This window comes from Aspergillus fischeri, genomic scaffold (assembly GCF_000149645.3).
Source record: "Aspergillus fischeri NRRL 181 1099437636259 genomic scaffold, whole genome shotgun sequence".
NCBI lineage: Eukaryota > Fungi > Ascomycota > Eurotiomycetes > Eurotiales > Aspergillaceae > Aspergillus > Aspergillus fischeri.
In genome coordinates, this window is record NW_001509766.1 from 516,541 (window position 1) to 537,186 (window position 20,646).

The 20,646-nt window shown below is 51.9% G+C and overlaps 8 protein-coding genes across 8 annotated transcripts; 5 read left to right on the top strand and 3 right to left on the bottom strand.

Annotated features, from left to right (window-relative positions):
• Positions 1 to 1,191: 1,191 nt before the first annotated feature.
• Positions 1,192 to 4,743, bottom strand: pmcC (putative calcium transporting ATPase (Pmc1); the record flags this gene model as incomplete). The annotated part of the gene is made up of 7 exons (XM_001262738.1): positions 1,192 to 1,822; positions 1,885 to 2,024; positions 2,073 to 2,473; positions 2,529 to 3,413; positions 3,465 to 3,607; positions 3,660 to 4,063; positions 4,114 to 4,743. 7 exons carry the CDS (start codon positions 4,741 to 4,743, stop codon positions 1,192 to 1,194), a joined length of 3,234 nt encoding a protein of 1,077 aa, XP_001262739.1.
• Positions 4,744 to 6,128: 1,385 nt separating this feature from the next.
• NFIA_113740 (uncharacterized protein) lies at positions 6,129 to 7,505 on the top strand (the record flags this gene model as incomplete). The annotated part of the gene is made up of 1 exon (XM_001262739.1): positions 6,129 to 7,505. The coding sequence occupies one exon, from the start codon at positions 6,129 to 6,131 to the stop codon at positions 7,503 to 7,505; it is 1,377 nt and encodes a 458-aa protein (XP_001262740.1).
• Positions 7,506 to 7,936: 431 nt separating this feature from the next.
• On the top strand, positions 7,937 to 8,323 carry NFIA_113750 (cytidine deaminase family protein; the record flags this gene model as incomplete). The annotated part of the gene is made up of 1 exon (XM_001262740.1): positions 7,937 to 8,323. The coding sequence occupies one exon, from the start codon at positions 7,937 to 7,939 to the stop codon at positions 8,321 to 8,323; it is 387 nt and encodes a 128-aa protein (XP_001262741.1).
• A 296-nt stretch (positions 8,324 to 8,619) lies between these two features.
• NFIA_113760 (FAD-dependent oxidoreductase) lies at positions 8,620 to 9,846 on the bottom strand (the record flags this gene model as incomplete). The annotated part of the gene is made up of 1 exon (XM_001262741.1): positions 8,620 to 9,846. The coding sequence occupies one exon, from the start codon at positions 9,844 to 9,846 to the stop codon at positions 8,620 to 8,622; it is 1,227 nt and encodes a 408-aa protein (XP_001262742.1).
• Positions 9,847 to 12,195: 2,349 nt separating this feature from the next.
• NFIA_113770 (cysteine-rich secreted protein) lies at positions 12,196 to 13,288 on the top strand (the record flags this gene model as incomplete). Its single annotated transcript, XM_001262742.1, has 2 exons — positions 12,196 to 12,703; positions 12,765 to 13,288. 2 exons carry the CDS (start codon positions 12,196 to 12,198, stop codon positions 13,286 to 13,288), a joined length of 1,032 nt encoding a protein of 343 aa, XP_001262743.1.
• A 610-nt stretch (positions 13,289 to 13,898) lies between these two features.
• NFIA_113780 (glycoside hydrolase 5 family protein) lies at positions 13,899 to 15,085 on the top strand (the record flags this gene model as incomplete). Its single annotated transcript, XM_001262743.1, has 2 exons — positions 13,899 to 14,580; positions 14,646 to 15,085. 2 exons carry the CDS (start codon positions 13,899 to 13,901, stop codon positions 15,083 to 15,085), a joined length of 1,122 nt encoding a protein of 373 aa, XP_001262744.1.
• Positions 15,086 to 16,546: 1,461 nt separating this feature from the next.
• Positions 16,547 to 18,190, top strand: NFIA_113790 (proline permease PrnB; the record flags this gene model as incomplete). Its single annotated transcript, XM_001262744.1, has 1 exon — positions 16,547 to 18,190. The coding sequence occupies one exon, from the start codon at positions 16,547 to 16,549 to the stop codon at positions 18,188 to 18,190; it is 1,644 nt and encodes a 547-aa protein (XP_001262745.1).
• A 282-nt stretch (positions 18,191 to 18,472) lies between these two features.
• On the bottom strand, positions 18,473 to 19,567 carry NFIA_113800 (glycosyltransferase family 34 protein; the record flags this gene model as incomplete). Its single annotated transcript, XM_001262745.1, has 3 exons — positions 18,473 to 19,076; positions 19,142 to 19,391; positions 19,456 to 19,567. 3 exons carry the CDS (start codon positions 19,565 to 19,567, stop codon positions 18,473 to 18,475), a joined length of 966 nt encoding a protein of 321 aa, XP_001262746.1.
• Between the last annotated feature and the right edge of the window lie 1,079 nt (positions 19,568 to 20,646).

The following is a 20,646-nucleotide window of genomic DNA, read 5'->3' on the forward strand; positions in this document are numbered from 1 at the left end:
CCACATAGTCCCTTTTGAAACGTTGTTTTCGCTGGGGTTCTCTATCCTACTTCCATTAATACGCATATTTAACATTCTAGGCTCCATCCATATGAGATTGCATGCCTTCATTATTGCACTGCAAAAAGACAGCGAAGAAGCAATGGCCACATCATATCATTCTCAAAGCACGCAAAGCACGAGAGCGCCGACAGCAGACACAACCGGAGCCTCGAGACCACGAAGAAAGAAAGCTAGAAGAGCTTGCTCCGCTTGCCAGAAATCACATCAGACATGTGGTAAGTGAAGTTGCATGGAATCCAGTCTTCTGAGCAATGACTGAGCGTGATCCACCAGGCAATGAGCGGCCATGTCAATCCTGCATAAGGCGCGGCTGTGCAGACTCCTGTCGCGATGGCGAGCGGAAGAAGCCGAAGTATCTCGAGGAGGGCTCATATAGAGTCTTCACTATACAGTACAACGTACCCTGTCACAAAAACTGTGCATCCACCACATTGAATCACACATTCTCATCCCGGGATACTGGGGTTCAGTTAAGGACACCCAGTCCAAGTTCAGGGCAAACGGCATGTTCCTACCAAGATTTCAATCCGTGGACAATCTCTGCAGAGGACCCCTTTATCGGTCTGGAGTTGGATGATGCGCAACTCGAACTAGAGGATGCCTTTTTCTTGGAGTCTCCTCCGAGCGATAGTACAGATGCAGAATCACAAAGGGATACTCTTCTTGCGTTTGCAATAGGAAGCGGGTGGTCAAGTACATTTCTCCAGTCAGAATACGAGGATTCTGTATAGCATAGCCATGTATTTACCAGCGTTAATACCCTATCATGATTTTACATATGTTTCTTCCAGTCCGGCTTTAAATTACACCTAGGCAGTAGGCTCATCTCCAAAATGACATTTTCTCTCGAGAGAAATGTATTCGCATAGCAACCTAGTTGCCGACCGTCATGACGGCTGTATGATACCGATGGTGGCGACCTGGCAGTGTCTATAAGACTTTAATACCCGTCCTGAGGCTCGAACTGTAACCTTGCAGTCGGCAATCTTCGTGCAGCTGCTACTCTGCAACACCGCTACTTTCCTTGCATAATAGACCGCCTGACCGGGTGGCATACAATCAGTATGTTTACAGAAAGGCAATAGAGCCATTGGCATGGAACAAGTAATCACACATCATTACACGCAGTCACCACTGGGAGACGTTCGATTCTTCATCATCCCGAACGTGGACTCTTTGAAAGAAGCCATTGAAGGTTCGGACCAGAGCCCGACACATCTGTCTAAGTGGAGCAAGCAGAACCCCCACCCCAATACTAACCATAGACATAAGCCTGGCAACATGCCGATCCGGAACGAGCTTCAGCACTGCGGCCCAGGGAATACAGAAGGCGGCGCATCCAATACAAGTAGCCCATTGGGGTCCATCCAGCCTGGTGACGCCGAACGCTGCCCCACCGACAAAGATGATGAGCACTTGTCCACCTACCATCAAGGCGTTGATCACCATGAACCATCTATTTCTCAGGATGCCCTCGAAGATATTGAACTTGTTGTCCAGTCGACGACAGTTCAGCTCGTTGAAAATCTGCATCCAGACGAAGGTGTTGAAGATGACGGTGTCGAGTTCGGCCTGCTGCTGGTGGGCCTCGGTATTATATTTGAGGATCCTGTTGCCTGCAAAGTATAGCGTGAAACAGAGGGCGAGCTTGTAGATCGACTGCCCCAGCATCAGCTTCCACATGGTCACGGTGAACAAAGGCGCGCTTCGTGGCCTTGGGGGTCGCTGTAGGATATCCGCGGTGGGAGGGTCGGTTGCTCTGGTACCAGGCAGGATATCAGTACTCCATTACCATGGTGGCTTACAATCAGGGGGCCTTACAGCGCAAGAGCGGCAAAGGTGTCCATTATGAGATTCAGCCATAGCAACTGGACCGCCTTGAAGACGCTTTCGTTGGAGCTGCTGTAGATGGCCGTCACGACAGTCAGACAGACGGCGGTGATGTTGACCGTGATTTGAAACTGTCTTTGTCAACCACATGGATTGCTAGGGAAGAAGACGCAGCAAACCTGCAGAAACTTGGCCACAGCATCATTGACACACCGGCCCCAGGCAATGGCCGTGACGATCGATCGAAAGTTGTCGTCGAGGAGAATGATAGAACTTGCTTCACGCGCGACTTCAGTCCCACTCAGGCCCATCGAGAACCCTACATCGGCGGCCTTGAGAGCCGGCCCGTCGTTGGTCCCATCGCCTGTCACGGCCACCGTCTCACCAAGCCGTTTGAGATGCTCAACGAGGAGCTGTTTATCACTGGGCGAAGAGCGAGCCAGGACTTGGAGTCGTGGAATGGTCGTATTCAGCTGCGCCTCGGTCAACATCCTAAGGTCGGGTCCTTCCATTGCGATGCCGTCGTCCGTCTTGATCCCGCAGGAGATGGCGATGGATAACGCCGTGTGGATGTTGTCACCTGTGGCGTAAGTTACTACTTCCGTGTTTTTGACTATGGACCTGTGACGCCTCACCGGTAACCATCTTGACCTGGACGCCCGCCGCATGGCACTTCCGAATGGCTTCGGGGACTTCGGGCCTTAGCGGATCGTGGATGCCAAACGCCCCGATCCAAGTCATATTATTGAACAAGGCATCGAAATCAAGTGAACCCTTCTCGTTGTCTCCAACCTGCCCAGAATTCCAACCTGGAAGCTCGCGGTATGCAATTGCGATCGTCCGCAACGAGGCTCGGGCAAAGATATCGATTTGGTCATGGATTGTCCGCCTGTCCTCGCGCGACATCTGTGCTCTGGCTAATGATGTTTCGTCCGATACTCCTGGAAGTGTCGATTCAGTGCAGGCCCCGAGGACGACCTCTGCGGCTCCCTTGACTAGCAATCGGTGCCCTGTTCCCAAACGATACACGACCGCCATCGCCTTCCGAGCCGAGTCAAATGGATAGACCTGTTCGATCTCGGTTCTTTCTCGCTCCGTAGACACATCCCGCACATCAAGAGCTGTCTGTGCAAATCGAAGGAGCGCAATTTCGGTGTTATTCCCGACCAAGACCTTTTCATTCTCGCGCTGCTCCTCGAACGCCGTCGAGTTGACTACGAGGCTCTTGACTAGCAGAGCCTTCAAGTCTCCCGGGTACCTCTGCGTTACACCCGAGATGGCGTCGTGCTGCGGCTGAGATGCGTTCTCTAGGGGTAGCCGGCCGAACGATTCACTAGTACTCAAGAAGCCCGCCACCACCGTCATCCTGTTCTGCGTCAGAGTCCCTGTTTTATCCGAGCATATCACGGTGGCGTTTCCCATCGTTTCGCAAGCACGTAGCTGGCGCACGAGATTGTTTTCCTTGAGCATACGGGCTGTCGCAAAAGCTAGGGCCAGGGTCACAGCCAGGGGTAGTCCTTCTGTGAGGCATCAAGAAGCGTATCGAGAAGTGATGGGAAGCGGGTGCATACCGGGAATTGCAACCACGATCACTGTTACTGTTACTATGAGAATATCCATAAACTCTTGTCCTTTTACAGTGGACGGCGCATCGTTATCTGGAAGTTGAGCCAAGAAGCGGAAGAGGAGCACGAAGAAGAGGAGAAGAGCCGCCCTGCACTGGCTGTCAGGCACTATCCGGCACGCCTTTGTCTAGGGATACCTACCCCAGTCCAAACCAACCTATCCAGTTGGCTAGCTTGCCCAATTTCACCTGTAGTGGCGTTGGTGCACTCTCTGTTCCTAGAGACACCATTATCCGGCCATACGTCGAGTGCGGGCCCACGCTGGTTACCAGATATGTGCCCATTCCTTCGAGGACTTTGCTTCCCGATATAATGAACGGGTCCTGGTCATCAGTAGCTGCGCCAGCACTGACCTTTTCAACCTGATCCGACTCCCCCGTCGCCATGGACTCGTCGCATTTCAGCCCATGGTTCGTTATCACGACCCCGTCGGCAGGGGCACAATCCCCCGGCCCAATATGGACGACATCGCCCACGACCAGGTCATTGATATGCAGCATCATCGGCCTTCCAGAGCGGATGACTCTCACCTGACGATCGGCTTTCTGCACCAGGTCAGTTACATTTCCTCGCTCAGGGCAGAACCTCAACCAACCAGTCTATTGAGTCTCGCAAACTGCCTCTCCTTCTGCCAGTCGTTCCCTGCAGTGGCAGCAACAACAATCACAATAGCGACGCAGACCGCCACGCCCTCGATCCAATCCACCTGCGACTGCCCGCTAACAGCTTCATATATCCCAAGCGCCAGCGAGACGACCGCCGCGATGGTCAGAAGGATGATAATCTTATCGTTATACGCGTCCCAGAGAAGCCTTCCAAAGCCTTTCCTCTTCGCGTCGGGCAGCACGTTCCGCCCGAACACGCGGGTTCGATCGGAGAATGGCACTGCGGTTTCCTGGTCGGGACGGGGCCGGGTTGCGTTCGCCAGCAGCGGCCGCTTGCTCTCCGTCTTGCATAGCGCTGCCTGTCTCGCCTCTTCTAGTGTGACGGCGCCAGGAAGGATCCTCTCGCTGGCTGACAGACCAGCGCTGAGATCGGTGCGCAGGCCATACTCAAGGCCGTGGAGGCCACCGAGAGCATAAAGTGCAGGGGGAGATTTGGGGTTGAAGAGCTGATTTAATTGGCCTGGCGAGAAGGCAAAACAATTGTCTCGTGCGGTTTGAGTGTCTGAGGCTACTGCTTCGGATCGGTCGTCTCGAACGGAGGACAGAGGCCTGAGACTCATTTTTGTGTGGATAAGCTGGGGACATCACTGTTCCTCAGAGCGTCTTGGAATTATACTGTCTATATACATTCCTTTCGCCTTGACCCATAAAAGCGTGGCTGTGTCGGACTCTTTGCTGCTACCCATGGTACCCGCATTGGCACCCGGACATTGAACAACTTTATCTTGAGAAGGAAATCCGTCTATCTAATCGATCAACCTGAAGACGCGGATCAACCAAACTCTGGACTCTTGGCCGCGCACTGCCTCTCTTGGCCGCATCATCCATAATCATCATGGTCATCATGGTAATCAGGGCAGATCATGGAAGGGAAGATACCTGGATCAGCTCGAGCAATGTTACAGAAAAGCGAGATATGCTTTGCTTAGCCCTTTATTCCCACCTATTCCTTTAGAAACATGTTGAATCTTCTTCCTAGACATAACATCTCCATAGTGCAGCCGAGCAGCTTCCCTAATTTAGAGCCTGCCATCGCGAATGAACTATGTAAACCGCAGACATCCCAACACGCCCGTTACGTCCTCTATCTTCAGTATCTCTATAAATATGATGCTTCATGATTATCGATGGCGGTGAACTTAAGTTGGCAGCGTCTATGCGTTGATTTAATATCCTTCCTGGACCTCGAAGTCTAACTTGCAGTCGGCATCTTCGTGCAGCTGCGACTCTACAACACCGCTACTTCCCTTGCATAATAGACCACCTGAACAATACACATTGATATTCTGCCGTATTGGGGATTGCAGAATTGATCAATCCAGAATTGCCGGATGCAGTCAGTGGCTGGCCGAGTGCAGGTCGTCTATTTGTCAACGCGCACCAAGACTAACCTCAGACACCCTTGGGCAGCCCTGCAACCATCATTCTCTATATAGCACTTGCAACAACAGACTCCGATCGTCACTCAGAGCCCACAGAAGCTGAAGATCGGCGCAAAGGCTTGCTCCTTGCAGCCTCGAACCAGCTTGGGCATGTATACATAAGTCTTGTCATTCTTGTCACTCCTGCGCTAGTTCCAGGCCTCGAAACACTCAGCAATTGACATTTATACTATATAACTTCCTCAACATTGCTCCCAAGATACAACATCACAATGAGAATCTGCATTTTGCAGTCATCCTACGAAGGACCAGATTCCGCACTACAAGATGTGGACGACAAGCCAGCCCAACCGGAGCTCTTCAACCGAACATACATTCGAATACCGCTTCATCCACAAAGCCAATGCTAAAGAAGGAATCGACGCTCTAGCAGCCGAGGGCTTCGACTTTTACTTCAACTTCATGCAGGGGACGCTGGATGACCCCGTCGCGGCGTGCTGGAAAGTCGGTACTTTGAGTCGCTGAATCTTCCTTCCTGTGGAATACGCAGCCGGGAATGCTCGATGACCAAGAACGACTTCTATAAGAATGCCAGACACCGGGGTGTGCCGCCGGTGCCGGGGACCGATCGTTTCCCTCTGTTTGTCAAACCCGCGAATGGACGTGCCAGTCGACTGATTAACCACCAGTATGTCTGTCACAACCAGGAAGAGCTGGAGGGCACTCTCCGCCGCATCAACATGGCGCTGTATGATGCTCGCGTGAGACGTGCTGAGGCGATGGGCATTAAAGATACAAAGGCCGATGCTGAATCGTACAACCCAGTCGGGCGCGATAGTGATGATATTGTGGCCCAAGAGTACATCGACGGGGAGGACTATACCTGTACTGTCATCCAACTGGGTGACGCTTGCCTTTCCTTGACTCCATCCAAGGTGGTCACAAAAGACGAGACCCGCATCGAGCTGCTACGCAAGAAGGAAAACCCTGTTTTGTTTGAACGTCTCCAAACCGTCGCAATTGACGCGTTCATGGTTAGTGGATGTCAAGGCAGCAACATGGGCTGCGCCGTTAATCTTCGTGCCCGGCCGAATGGCGACGTCTTCGCTATTGAGGTCGACCCCCAGCCTGCGGCTTTCATGCCTCAAGGGCCATGCCGGGATCTACCCATCATACACAGTCTTCCTGGAGGATACCCGGCGGTTATCAATATTTTCATCGCGAATCACTTGCTTCGAAACGCAGCGCAACGGGATGCCGCGGAGAAAATTGCCGCCTCGTACGATGGCTTCGCTTCGAAATACGACGCAGTCCAAGCCAACAGCAGCACCATTGCCACCGCTATTAGAAGCTTGACAGAGGCGTATGACTTTGGCGGGACCGTCTTTGATCTCGCCTGCGGCACGGGTATTTTCGGGCGTGTGTTGACAGAAACCAACCCCTCGAAAGGTAGCCGCTTGCTGGGCTTCGACATCTCCGCCCAGATGGGGGATATCTGCCGGAGCAGCGGTGTGTATGAAGCCGTTCATATCGACTCGATGGAGCAGGCTCTGCTCAACGGTGATCGCTTCGCCGAGGGCGCCGACCATATAGTCTGCTTCGCAGCGGTCCACTTCCTGCGCCCTGAGATATTCGCATTTGTTCTGGTCCTTTGCTTGATCCTGGCCAGGAAGTCCATAATCATCGGCGTCGATGAAATCCCAGACGTTGACAATGAAAAGCTCGAGCAAATGAACGCTGGGCACATACATGCATGGAACCACCTTGCCAGTATGCTGGCATTCGGAGAGCCTCCCAATTGGCAATTGACGAAGAGTACGAGGCAGTATTCTCGGACATCGCTTGGTACAGGAGATGAAATTTATACTACGTATTTCCGATTTGATCGAGTCGGAGAAAGCCAAGATCTGATGTTCAAAGGGCCAGAGTTTCCCAATTAGTCGTCGTGCCGTAATTTGATGATTATAAGGATGGAATTTCAGATATTATCTGTAAACGGAGATTCCATTGTATCACTTCAGTTCACCCTTGCTCACCTCTGCTCCGTACTGGAAGATGCTAAACAAAAGTGCTCGTCCAAAAGCTCTACAGGGAGTACTACTTTACAATCAATCCTATAGTAGGATATTAAAATAATTTCATGTACTAGGATAATCCTCTCTCTTTCTATACATAAATAAATATAATTTATCATCCCTACTATATGATATTTGGATATTTGATATCTGACTATACGATAGTGGAGCGCCGGCTTTCCCAATCCGGAGCCCGCCACCAACCACAAACGACTTATAAGCCCATCCCCCAATCAGTTTTCCATAACAATCCATTGCCCTTCGTATCTAAGCAATTACCACAACAGCTACGAATCATGTCCCTCACACCCGAGGAAACCACCCTCGTCGACGCCGCCACATCAACTATAACCAGCATCCCCGTCTCAGACACCTACAGCGTCGCCAGCGCCGCGCGATCTACCGACGGACGTATCTTCACCGGTGTCAACGTCTTCCACTTTACCGGCGGGCCCTGCGCCGAGCTCGTCGTCCTGGGGTCTGCTGCAGCAGCCGGCGCCACGCATCTGACGCATATCGTTGCAGTCGCGAATGAGAAGCGAGGCATCATCAGCCCGTGCGGACGCTGTCGGCAGACATTGATTGATTTGCAGCCCGGGATTAAGGTTATTGTGTTCGATCGGGGGGAGCCGAGGGCTGTGCCGGTGGAGGAGCTGCTGCCTTTTGCGTATCTTGTGGATTGACTGGTCGATATCATGGGTTTGAAGCGTCCAGTATTTAGGTCGTAGTGTGAGAGCTTCGACGTACACTGTCTATTGTCCTAGCCAACCATTAACAGGGCTTCTATGGATGCTTTGATCTGGCCAGAATGTATCTACTCCACATGATGGCGTAGTACGAACATGACGCCTCTATTCTCTTTCCAAAAGGTCCTAGGATATTTCTCTTATGAGGATCATTTATGAAGTCTATATAGCGCTATATCCCTGCACTGATCCGATAAGACCAAATACTCAGATCTGCTCAGTCATGACAGACATTACTGCTCCTGTCCCATGCTCAAAAAGAACCCAGCCATACCCTTCGCTCCATTCTCTCCAAACATCATCTGTCCATTACTAACCGTCTCCTCCGCCTTCTCCTTCGCGCGTGCCACCATATCCTCCTCAAACGCCCTCAGTAACGGATCCAGCGCAGTCTGAAACTGGCTAACATCCTGTCCATTCTCCCACACCTCGACAATAACCTTCGCAAGTAAGAGCGCGTCACACATCGCAAGATTGACACCCTCCCCAGCCCACGGACACATCAGATGCGCGGCGTCCCCGACAATAGTCACACCAGGCTTATGCTCCCACGCAGCGCCAATAGGCAGCATATACAGCGGTTTGACCTCAACAACCCCACCAGGCTGGTCCGTAGTTTCATCGCACGCAACACCAACAGCCACCAACTCCTTCACAGAGTCACCAAACCTCCCCAGTAGGGCCTCGTCACTGAGTAACTGCTCCTTCGTTACACTGGCCACTCGCTTCCCCTCACCAGCGAGCCCCTCCTCCGCCGTGAGAAAGACATACACGCGCGCTGAATCCCGCGGACCCCGATGCGTAATCACCCCATGCCGCAGCCCAAGCGACAGGAAACTCCCTCGCCCAATCAGCGCTGCGAGGTGCGGATACCGCGTGCTGATATTCTCGATCGTCAGCGTAATACTTTGGATTCCTGCGTAGAGCGGTCTGATATCCGTTAGGAGAGCGCGGACGGCTGACCACGCGCCGTCGGCGCCGATGACGAGGTCGAATGTATGTTTGCCTCGGGGGCCAAAATCTAACTCTGTTTCTGTGCTGACGCCGGCAATCCTCGCAGAGAGAAGCTTATGCCCCCATTTGATGCAGTCTTTTGGTACTTTGCTGAGGAGAATAGCCAGCAGAGCGTGCCGGGCGATCTCTGGCCGGTCACTCGGCCGGTTATTGCTGTCATCTTCGTCGCTGTAGAGGATGTTCCCGTCTTTATCAGCGACCTTTTGCGTCTCGGCGCAGTCGCCTGTGTGTTTGAGGAATTCGTCGTAGAGACCGCACTCGCGGATGGCGGATAGGCCGGATCCCTCGTGGAGATCGAGCATGCCGGATGGTTTTGAGAGTTCTTCGGCTGTTGGTTTCTGGCGTAGCTCGAAGATGGTAAATGGGATGGTGTGTTTGTGGAGGAGGGCGCCGAGCGTTAGGCCTGCGGGGCCGGCGCCGATGATGGCGATTCTGGGGGACGTCATATGAAATATATGATTGAGATTGGAAGAGATAACTGTTCTTAATATATATCGCAAATGCGAGCGTCAGAACGCTGTAAAGCAGACACAAGAAGACGCTTTATATACTTTGGCCAAATGTGTAGCTTGGGGTTTAGTATCTCCCGAGCGCAGTTTGCTAAGTCCCGAGTAAGGCATCCCACCTACCATCTTTCGTTGATACTGATCAATGTCTATTAGAAGCTGTTAGACCTCCCATATTCCCGTCTCTCGATGATAGTATTAGTGATTATTATTAGCAGTTATTACACTGAATTGTGGTCTAGCTGACCATAATCGGATTGCCAGAACATCCCGTTTTGATCGAATAGGACCAGTATGGAATGTATGAAGGAATGAAGTATAGGATTAAGCAGATCCTGTAATGTTCGAAGCAAACGGTGAGCGAGCGTCTAACGCTGTGTGGAGGTTTTGGTAAAGATATACTCTTGTGAAGTGATTGCTGTCCTTATCAAGATGGAGGAAATGCAGGTCAAGTAACCACCTTTATAAACCATCCCAACCTGTTCGACATTCTCAGTCACGCTATGATCATGAGATATGTTCCCAGGGCATGGTCGGCCAGAAGAACTAAAGTACTCTTACATATTAGCACCCCTCTACGGAAGAGTATCTCCCTTTCTTAGCAGTTATTCTTTGGCTTCAACTCATTGGGACAATCCCATGTATTGAGTATAACAACATCGGCTGATGCTCCACTTGACGTCACCTTGACTATTGATAGCTGTATCCTTGGGCGAATTATAGTGAAACTAATGTAGGTTACGCAGTTGTAGAAAACACTAATACAGGGTCTGTTTGTACATGGGCTTGTAATTTTATCTGGATCCATGTACCCCGCCCTGAAGAAAGTATACATAGTGGGATATCATATAGTAGTACCCTGTACAGTTGAAATTTATATTGACCCACATGGACAGTGGGCACACCAGTAGTACTGCATATTCAAATTATATGCATCAGTATGGTATTTGATATCCTACTATGCATGCCGTTGAATATCGTAGGTAGTGACAGTAGGTAATACATGCAGCAACAGTAGAAAACTAAATGGTTCCTTTTGACAGAGACAAACTACTATTAATGTTTGCTAGTTGCTATCTACCTGGCCTATATTAACTCAACTATGGTTCTCCAGGATGAAAGGAACCAATCCCGCCGAGGTTCGCACTTTATCAAGGTGCCAACGCCGATCACCCTAGCCGCCGAAACTCGGTGACCTGCAATGTAGCCATGTCTCCGATGACCTGCAGAGACACTTGCCCCGCATCTGAAGCTGAAGCCTTGTCATGGAATGACAAAGATCCACCCAAGGCAACCATTGATTGCAGCGGATCAACCTCTTGCCAAGGACGAGGTTCACACTCCCAAGAACTGAGTGCAGATACGCATCACACAGGAACAAGCTGAGTCTCAAAGGCGAACACCTGCTCCATGCGCTAGGATAAATACGAGGTGGCATCTGCAAAATGCCGATCCTGACTGAGACACCTGCGGGAAGTGAAACTGATGACAGCAGCTGGAGCTTGCAGCCTGCACTCGTCCTGGCAATTGGTGCCGATTGGATCTATGGCAGAACAGAGACAGGGCAGAGTACAAGCAGTGGCTAGCTGAGAGCTGACAGTTGTGAGGCGAGACATCGTCTCATTCGTTGACAGCAGGGTATCGAACATCATCTGTTGTTACTCTGATACTGTACGCTGAGTGAGTCAAGAATGGTGTGTCCTATGCCCGCATCCACATACTCATTAAGAGCAATTGATACTTCAACAGTCAAACATAAGGATGCAAGCTTGTGGTGACATCAGATACCTCCACTGATGCAAACTGCACCAGACGGCTAGCCCGGATTGAAACTGTATGTGATCCGTCAAATCCGTCACACTGCATGCCGTTCATGCAGTGTTACGTCCTCCGCGGAGCTCCCTCAGTCAATTCTTCTCTTGACCAGTTAGATGTGGATTTGACAGGAGCTCAGCTACCTCTGTCCTGGATGATCGACCAGCTGATCACTGAACACCATGATCGAATTGCCCCCGAGCCTGTCATGGCTGGATCATCGTCGCTGATGAGCGTCAGGAAGGCTGAAAAGTGGCTGGCGAAGATGTCACAAGTCCTCAGGAGCTGAGTTGCCATTAGGTAACGGCGCTTCGAGTAGGGTCAAGACATCATGACTGCTGGCAGCTACAAGCACACAGAGTGCAATGCTCGAAAGACATAAAAGGGAGCGAAACCCACGGCCAGAAAGCTCTCACTCATCACTGACCAACATACAATACATCCTATCCAGCTATAGTTTAGCAATCCATCATCATGAAGACCCTCGCTCTTACTCTGGTTACCCTGCTCCTGCAGGCCCCTCCCCTCCAAGCCAAAATGTACCGCCAAAACGTCCTCACCTTCGAGGTGAGCCCCGACGCACGCGTCACCGGCCAGAAAATCGAGTACAACGATCCAGACTGCGACCCAGGCATGCACTGCGTCGTGACCAAGACCTGCGCGGCCCCGGGCACCGGCCCCACCCTCAGCGCCGACAAGAAGCACTTCGCTTGCTGCCAGACGGGCCAGCGGCTGCTCGGTAGCCCCGAGACGGCGTTTGACTGCTGCGCTGAGGGTCACGAGCTGGCTGGCTCGGCCCAGGCAGGCTACCACTGCTGCCCGACGGGGTATTCCTTTGACGGACAGCAGTGCAAGCAGGTATGCAAGAACGGCAAGCTGATGGTCAACGGACAGTGTGTTTGCCCTGAGGGGATGCTCGAGGCGGAGGACGGGTCCTGCCAGGCTAGGACGCAGGCGATTTGTACGTCTGGCCTGGAGAGTGGTGGGTCCATACACCCCCTTGCCCTCAAACAATGCTATGCTATGCTAACGGCTCTGATAAGGAAAATGCTACACCTTCACCGCTGAGAATGGCAACCGGCTCGGCCTCCGCAACGACGGAGTCTACTACGCCGCACCAGACAGCATGGTCCAGCGCTACGGCAAGTTCCAGCTCTGCAGTGACGAGAAATGCACCCCAGGCCGCGCCGTGAACCCCTCCGACAAGACCTACATCAAGGATCTGTACGGAGATGTAGCGACGGGCGCGAACGCGGGGCAGTGGCTCAACAATGCGCAGAACGGAGCGCATATCGGGCGGACTCCGACCTTTGCCAACGCGGGCCAGTTCGTGCTGAGCAAGTGGCCTTGCGGCAAGTACTGTCTGGGTGGATTTGCGGCGGGCATTGGGCCAGCTTGTCCGGCGGAGATCCCGGCTATGACCTTCTACTCGCAGGATCCGCAGATGTGTGTGCCGTATGAGTTGACCGAGGTGCCGTGTGATATCAAGGCGAATGCGAATAATTGTATTTGGAAGAATGGGGACCAGTGCTGCAATAAGGTGGACTGTACCTGGCGTCCTCTTTGAGTGATTCCAGTCATCCAGTGTTTAGGAGGTGCAGTGTCGAGTCTGAAGTAGTTCCTATGTTGTGAAGTTGCTATTGTGATTAACATTGCCTGAATTACTGTCATTCATTATGATCATGCGTACATCAAGTTCTACTGTATATCTCTGACACCAGGCCTCGGAATATGCTGGAGAATGGCCATTCCCTTCTTGAAACGGGGAGGCATACTCCGCGCAGCTAAGAGTCTTGGTACCTGTCGATCTTGCGGGGAAAACCCATATCGGCAAACCAATGGCTCTATTAATATGGATAAATACAGTAATCTGGAGAGGAGCTAGTCCTGCCGATTGAAGGATTCTCAAATACCGAGGAGTCCACCAATCCAACCTGCAAGAGTGGCGTCCACCATTCCACATCCATCACGGACACAGCTCACGATGATCTATTGGAAAGGTCCGTTCCATTGACTTCTAGTAAGTCAATTAATCCTGAGAAATATGCCGAATCGAACACGGGGACACGGGGAACGGGCCGTCGGTGACCCTGACCCTGAGCGTAGCCATCGACTATTTAACTCGACTTCTCGACGCGATGTCTGTCTGATCAACCACAACCACAACCACAACCAAGATGAAGTTCTCCTTCCTCACCGTGGCCAGCTTCCTCATAGGGCAAGTAGCCCTGGCCGCCCTCAGCGCAAAGAAATTCGCCAGCGCATCAGACCTCCAGTTCACCATCGACGGCAAAACAGGCTACTTCGCCGGCTCCAACTCGTACTGGATCGGGTTCCTGACCAACAACGCCGACGTCGACCTCGTCTTCGACCACATGAAAGAATCCGGGCTCAAGATCCTGCGCGTCTGGGGCTTCAACGACGTCAACACCGTCCCCGGACAGGGGACAGTATACTACCAGGTGCACGCGAACGGGAAATCGACGATCAACACGGGCGCGGACGGACTGCAGCGGCTGGACTATGTGGTCCACTCGGCGGAGAAGCGCGGCATCAAGCTCATCATCAACTTTGTGAATAACTGGGATGACTACGGCGGGATGAACGCGTATGTCAAGGCGTATGGCGAGACGGACCATAATGCGTTCTACTCGAACAAGAATATCCAGAACGCGTACAGGCGGTATGTCAAGGCTGTGGTGTCGCGGTATACGAACTCGCCTGCGGTGTTTGCGTGGGAGCTGGCCAATGAGCCCAGATGCAAGGGGTGTGATACCGAGGTGCTGTACGAGTGGATCAAGTCGACGAGCGAGTACATCAAGAAGCTGGATAAGCGGCATATGGTTTGCATTGGCGATGGTATGTCCCCAGCACTTCTCCATACATCTCCTTCCCTTGGACAAGGACAACACTGACGAAAGCAGAGGGCTTCGGCCTCGACCTCCTCTCCGACGGCAGCTACCCCTACACCTACGTCGAAGGCAGCAATTTCACGCGCAACCTCGCCATCCCCACCATTGACTTTGGAACCTTCCACCTCTACCCGGACAGCTGGGGCACGACCCACGAATGGGGCAATGGCTGGGCGCAATCGCACGGCGCTGCATGCAAGGCTGCCGGCAAGCCCTGTCTGTTTGAGGAGTATGGCGTTACCTCCAACCACTGCGCGCTCGAGACGCCCTGGCAGAAGACCTCGTTGAATACGACGGGGGTCTCAGGGGATTTGTACTGGCAGTACGGGGATACGCTGAGCACAGGACAGTCGCCGAATGATGGTAATACGATTTATTATGGCACCGATGAGTTCAAGTGTATTGTGAAGGATCATGTGGCGGCGATCAAGGCGAAGCAGGGGTGGGTTTAGCTGGCGGTAGTATGAAAGTTTAGAGCCGTTATCACAAGAGTGAAAGTGCATTATTCTACTGAAGCCAACCCAGGCAATGATAGAGAATAAGTATACAGGTATCGGAGATAGTGCTTGCCTTGTTACTGGGATGAGTAGCATCATCTACATAAATATATACATGGCCGCCAGATCTGTCCAAGTAATTGAGGCTGGAGCAGAGATTGAGCATGGCTTATTCTAGATATTGTGAGCATAAGTAGGAGACATGACCACAGCTATATTGCCTGGAATGCTTGCTAATAATTTACTTTGTTGCATGATACAAGAAATTGATAGCAGCCTTATGTTATCCACACATCTCATAACAATCTTTCCCCATGGAAAGGCAAGGTTATCCTCGGAGTTCCGGCCCTTAACTGTGGCAACTATTCAGACAAGCCACTGAACCCTATTGATTCTGCAATAAGGCTGTCACATGGCATGATCTGTCTACCAAATGGATATCTTATCGGATGCATCTCAGATGAGGTAATAATGGTAGGCCTAGTCAGATCTCCAAAGATAAGCATATGGAGAGACATATGCGTACACCTCCAGATGAGGACAGCCACAGATTCCCGGTCCGGTGCCGGGCCGGTTAGATACGGAGTGTGGCTTAAACAAGGTGACAAGGCTTGAAGACAGCTGGATTTGGTTCATGGCTGAAGGAAAAGTTTGTCAAAAGGTTAAAGTATCAATATGAGGGCATATTCTGTAAAGATGATATGATTCCAGACTCAGAGTGAGTGGAGTGCTGATGCTCTCCACTGTGCTCTGGAGTATGGTGTTTCTATTAGGTAAAATCTGGGGAGATGGGTCTTCCCCAGATCATATGATCTGGAAGTAGTCTATTTCCTGAACAGATGGAATACTAGATCTACAGTATCTACATCATATGCAATGTCCTGTAAGGCACTTGTGTACTTGCATCTACAGTCCCTATTCTATCTGATTCTTCCTCCTATCTAATATTATCTGTGAATGTGCGCTCGCTAATCAAGGAATCAGCCACAAAGATAAATTGCCCCTACAGTCTGACCCTAATCTACTTCCAGCCTAGCGTGGCTTTAAATGCCTCGTGTTTCTCCTTCCAGCCAATCATCTTGTCTCCCGCCCCCGCATCCATGTCCTTATCAGCTGTATGCACCAATAACGGGCCATTGTGACTCCTGCGTCTCAGTGTCACCGTTCCGGGTGCGGGGGAGCCGGTGAGAAAGAACAAAGAAAGAGAGAGAGATTTATCTATCGGGATGATCTCGTGTCTCTGTCTTATGGGAGGCCGTTGCACGGACTTATTCCCATGATAGCTAGATAACCGACCTCGGGTCGCCAGAAAATTCCTACTTAACCTCCCGTCCCCCGGGCTGTCCTCCCCCCCAGTTTCTTTCCATCTTCTCTTCCTTGTACATCAACAAGAATCAGAATCAAGGATCAAGGAAAATGGCGGAAGAAAAACCCACTGCCGCTTCGGCCCATTACCATGACCCCGAGGCCAACGTCAAACATGGCACCATCCAGGCCTTGGTCGAGCGCGATCTCCTGGACGAACGATACAAAATCACCGAGCGAGGACTGAAAAACCGTCATGTACAGCTGATGGCGCTGGGTGGCACCATCGGGACGGGTCTGTTTGTCGGGTCGGGACAGGCGCTCGCCATCGGTGGTCCTCTGTCGCTGCTGCTCGGGTACGTCTTTATTTCCGTCCTGGTGTATGCGCTGGTGACGGGGATGGCCGAGATTGGCGCGTATCTGCCGGTACATGGAGGGACAATGAGTTACCATGGGTTTCGCTATGTGTCGCGCAGCATGGGTTTCGCCATGGGCTATCTATACTGGTATTCGCTGGGGATCCTGGTGCCGTACGAGATTGTCGCCGCGTCCATGGTCATCGATTACTGGCACCCCGGCGTGCACATCGCCGTGTGGATCTCCATCATGCTGGTCATCATTGTTCTGCTCAACTTTATGCCCGTCAAAGCCTACGGCGAGACCGAATTCTGGTTCGCCGGCATCAAGATTATCACTCTGATCGGCCTGCTGGTCCTCTCCTTCATCCTCTTCTGGGGCGGCGGCCCCAACCGCCAACGTCTCGGCTTCCACTACTGGAAGGACCCCGGCCCGATGAACGAGTATCTGGTGCACGGTGACGCCGGCCGCTTCGTCGGCCTGCTGCAGTGCATCGTCAAGAGCGCCATCGCCTTCATCTTCGCCCCAGAACTGATCATCATCTCCGGCGGCGAGATGGAGTCCCCCCGCCGCAACGTCCCCACCGCCGCCCGCCGCTACATCTACCGACTCGTCTTCTTCTACATCTTCGGCGCCCTCGCCATCGGCGTCATCTGCTCCTCCAAAGCCCAGCAAATCACCTCTGGCAACGGCGACGCCTCCTCCTCCCCCTGGGTCGTGGCCATCCACAACGCCGGCATCCCCGTGCTCGACAGCATCGTCAACGCCGCCATTCTGACGTCCGCCTGGTCCGCCGGCAATTCGTTCCTGTACATGTCCTCCCGCTCGCTCTACTCCCTCGCCGTCTCCGGCAACGCCCCCAGCGTCTTCAAAGCCTGTAACCGCTGGGGCGTCCCCTACATGGCCGTCGGCATCTCCTCTCTTTTCTCCCTGCTCGCCTACCTCGCCGTCGGCAACGGCTCCAACACCGTCTTCAACTGGCTCATCAACTTCACCAATACCTCCGGCTTCATCTCCTGGATCTGCTGCAGCATTGTGTACTTCCGGTTCGACAAGGCCTGCAAGGTCCAGGGCATCGAGAAGCCGTATACCTCCAAGATGCAGCCATACGGGATGGTTGTTGGCCTTGTTGGTGCGGCCTTCCTCGCGCTGATTAACGGGTTTACCGTGTTCTTTCCGTCCGAGTGGTCCGCGAGTAATTTCTTCACGGCGTATATCGGCATTCCGGCTTTCCTGGTGCTGTATTTCGGTCACAGGTTGATCTTCTGGGAGGACCCGTGGGCGTGGCGGAGTGAGGAGGTGGATATGCAGACTGGGTTGGCGGAGATTATTGCCGCGGAGAAGCCGCCGAGGGTTAGGGATACATGGTGGAAAAAGATGCTGGTTATTGTTGAGTGATTTGTTTGTATGTATGATAACTAGCCCTTTGTATAATTGACTTAGGAATATCAACATGGTCAACCTCATATAAAATAACCATAGCCCGACCTTTACACAAATCAGGACGTAGGATCTGGCTGTTCCGGGAGTGTAGTCTTGCGAAACTGGGGGCTATTAACATGTCTGATCCTCTTGTACAGCGATTAATTCAGAGTGCATTTAGACGATCCTCAATAGATGTACAAAGTATGCCGTAACGCGTCTATCAAGAGTATATAAAGTATACGCAGTGCTACACAACTAATTACCTTTCGCAGCATCTGCACCGATCGTTTCAGGGATAGAGGTTATCCGACCGAACGAGCCAAAACGCAAGTCCGCCCAGAACCTTTTCGTCTCGTCTATATACCTCGTCTCCTCCAGTGGGACCTCCCAGTCCCTACTATGTGATTCTGCTATCTCAAGATACGGCGTCAGGATCTGCGTCAAATTGGCTTTTGGGGTTCCCGGAAAGTGAACGAGGAGGTCACCAGGGGACACCTGGAGATGCAGCGGAGTATCAGGGTTGAGATCTACCCCGTTTGGATGTCTCATGTAGGCATTGAACCACCGGAGCGGGCAGTACACGGTCGATCGAGCAAAGTACTCGTTCTCGGCCAAGACATTGTTGATGGCGGACTGCTCGATCCACATAAGCTGGACGTTAGGCTTCACAACCGGGTAGGCGAGGGCGGCAGAAAGCAATTCCACGGACCAGGGATGAACGCGAAGGAAAAAGTCCCCGCTGTGTAGCCCATTCCAGTCCCTGCTCGCCAACAGGTGCATGTTGGACAATTCCGGCGGGGGAAGAAATGCCTCCAGCGGCATGTTAGGATTCATCAGCACCGTGTCGCTGTCGAACCAACTGTGTAGCGTCAGCGTGTTTCTCGTCAGTGTCAAATCTACGCCCCAGGAGTTGCAGGTACTCACAAGAGCCACTGCAATCGCTGATCGGCCGGCTTTTCCAGTTCCCGGAGCAAGACTGACTGAAGAATGGCGAGCTTGTTCCAAATGCCATTCAGTATCGGATTCCGCAGAACCGTAAGAGGGTAGCCCAGTCGCCGACTGTGCTCCTTGTGCGTCTCCAAAGTTCTCTCGTAGATCGAATGGCTCCCGTATATCATCGTCACCTTGCCTATTGTCGGGGTACGCTGAGATGCCCCTGGGGTTGCAATTTTGTCTGTGGTGTGTTAGCACCATACCATCATAGATAATCAATTGCTCAAGCATGTTAAGGAACATACGGTGATTAGAAAACAGGCTGAGTAGCACAAAGACACCGAGAAAGGCCAAAAGCACGTGTCCAACAGCACTCAACTTGAGTCGCTGGCTCTTAATCTGGTAGGACCTGGCCATGATGGGATCAGACTTGCATATTGACATTTCCCGCTTGTAGCAGGTAATGAGTCTATATCCAAGAAAGGATGGACGATCGAAACAGACTTGAAGCGGGAAGGTATGGCTAAGTACGCGCTGCTAATAGTAAAGTGATCAGACCCAGAAATTGGATTCATGACCTGATCGGATCATTCTGTCTGGAGTACTTAAAAGAAATTTCTTTAAGCCCCCGTACTTGAGCAGGTAGTTTTGCGTCCACTTGATTGCTACATAGGTTGCCGCCGGCTTCGCGCCGAGCCATCAACTGGGCCAATGGTGTTGAGATAGTGAATAAGCAGGCCCATTTCAAAACCATCCCTAGATACTTGGCGCGTCTCAGCTCACTGCACTGTAAAAGTGAACTAAAGTCTGGCCTAAAGGTACAGCTAGAACATTCGCGCTTATGAGCGAGCATTTTCGGCGGGTCTATTTTGGGCTCAGTGGTTGCAAGCAGGGTCGAGACATCATCCTTTTAGTTAGTAAACGAGGGTGAACTTCTGTATCTCTAGCCACGTTATAATGCCGATAGAACCTGTAAAAGTAACCTAACTCACATGTGCGATTGCAACAGTCTACAACGATTTCCACTTGATTTAGGCGCCTGGAAATGACTGTTGCGAATTGACCCCGCCACATTGAACCATTGATGCGGTCTAATAATCACTAGGGGATAATCAAGCTGTATGCTGCATTTAGTTAGTAACTTATTGATATTTGCCAGTAACAGGGTTGGCCCCGACGATGGCCTGATTTGATATGTAAAGGATGCCTCGACCGCGCTCCAGGGTTGAGGTCTCTACCAAGCGACTGGATGCGCAGGATTGAGCAAACCGAGACAGTAAAGATCTTATTCTGATGTCGCAGGACTAATAGTCCTTCCTATCTAAAATGCATAGGCCTATCAAGGTAGTTGATGTTCGTCGATCACCGTAGGAACTTCGGGTCTACCGATGATAGGATGAACTCGATCCCAGAGGCTAGCAGCGTTAGATGTAACCGCTTAGCTGTAGATAGTGTGGCACGCAGCCTCGTTTACGCTCCCGGCGCTAATTCTGTAT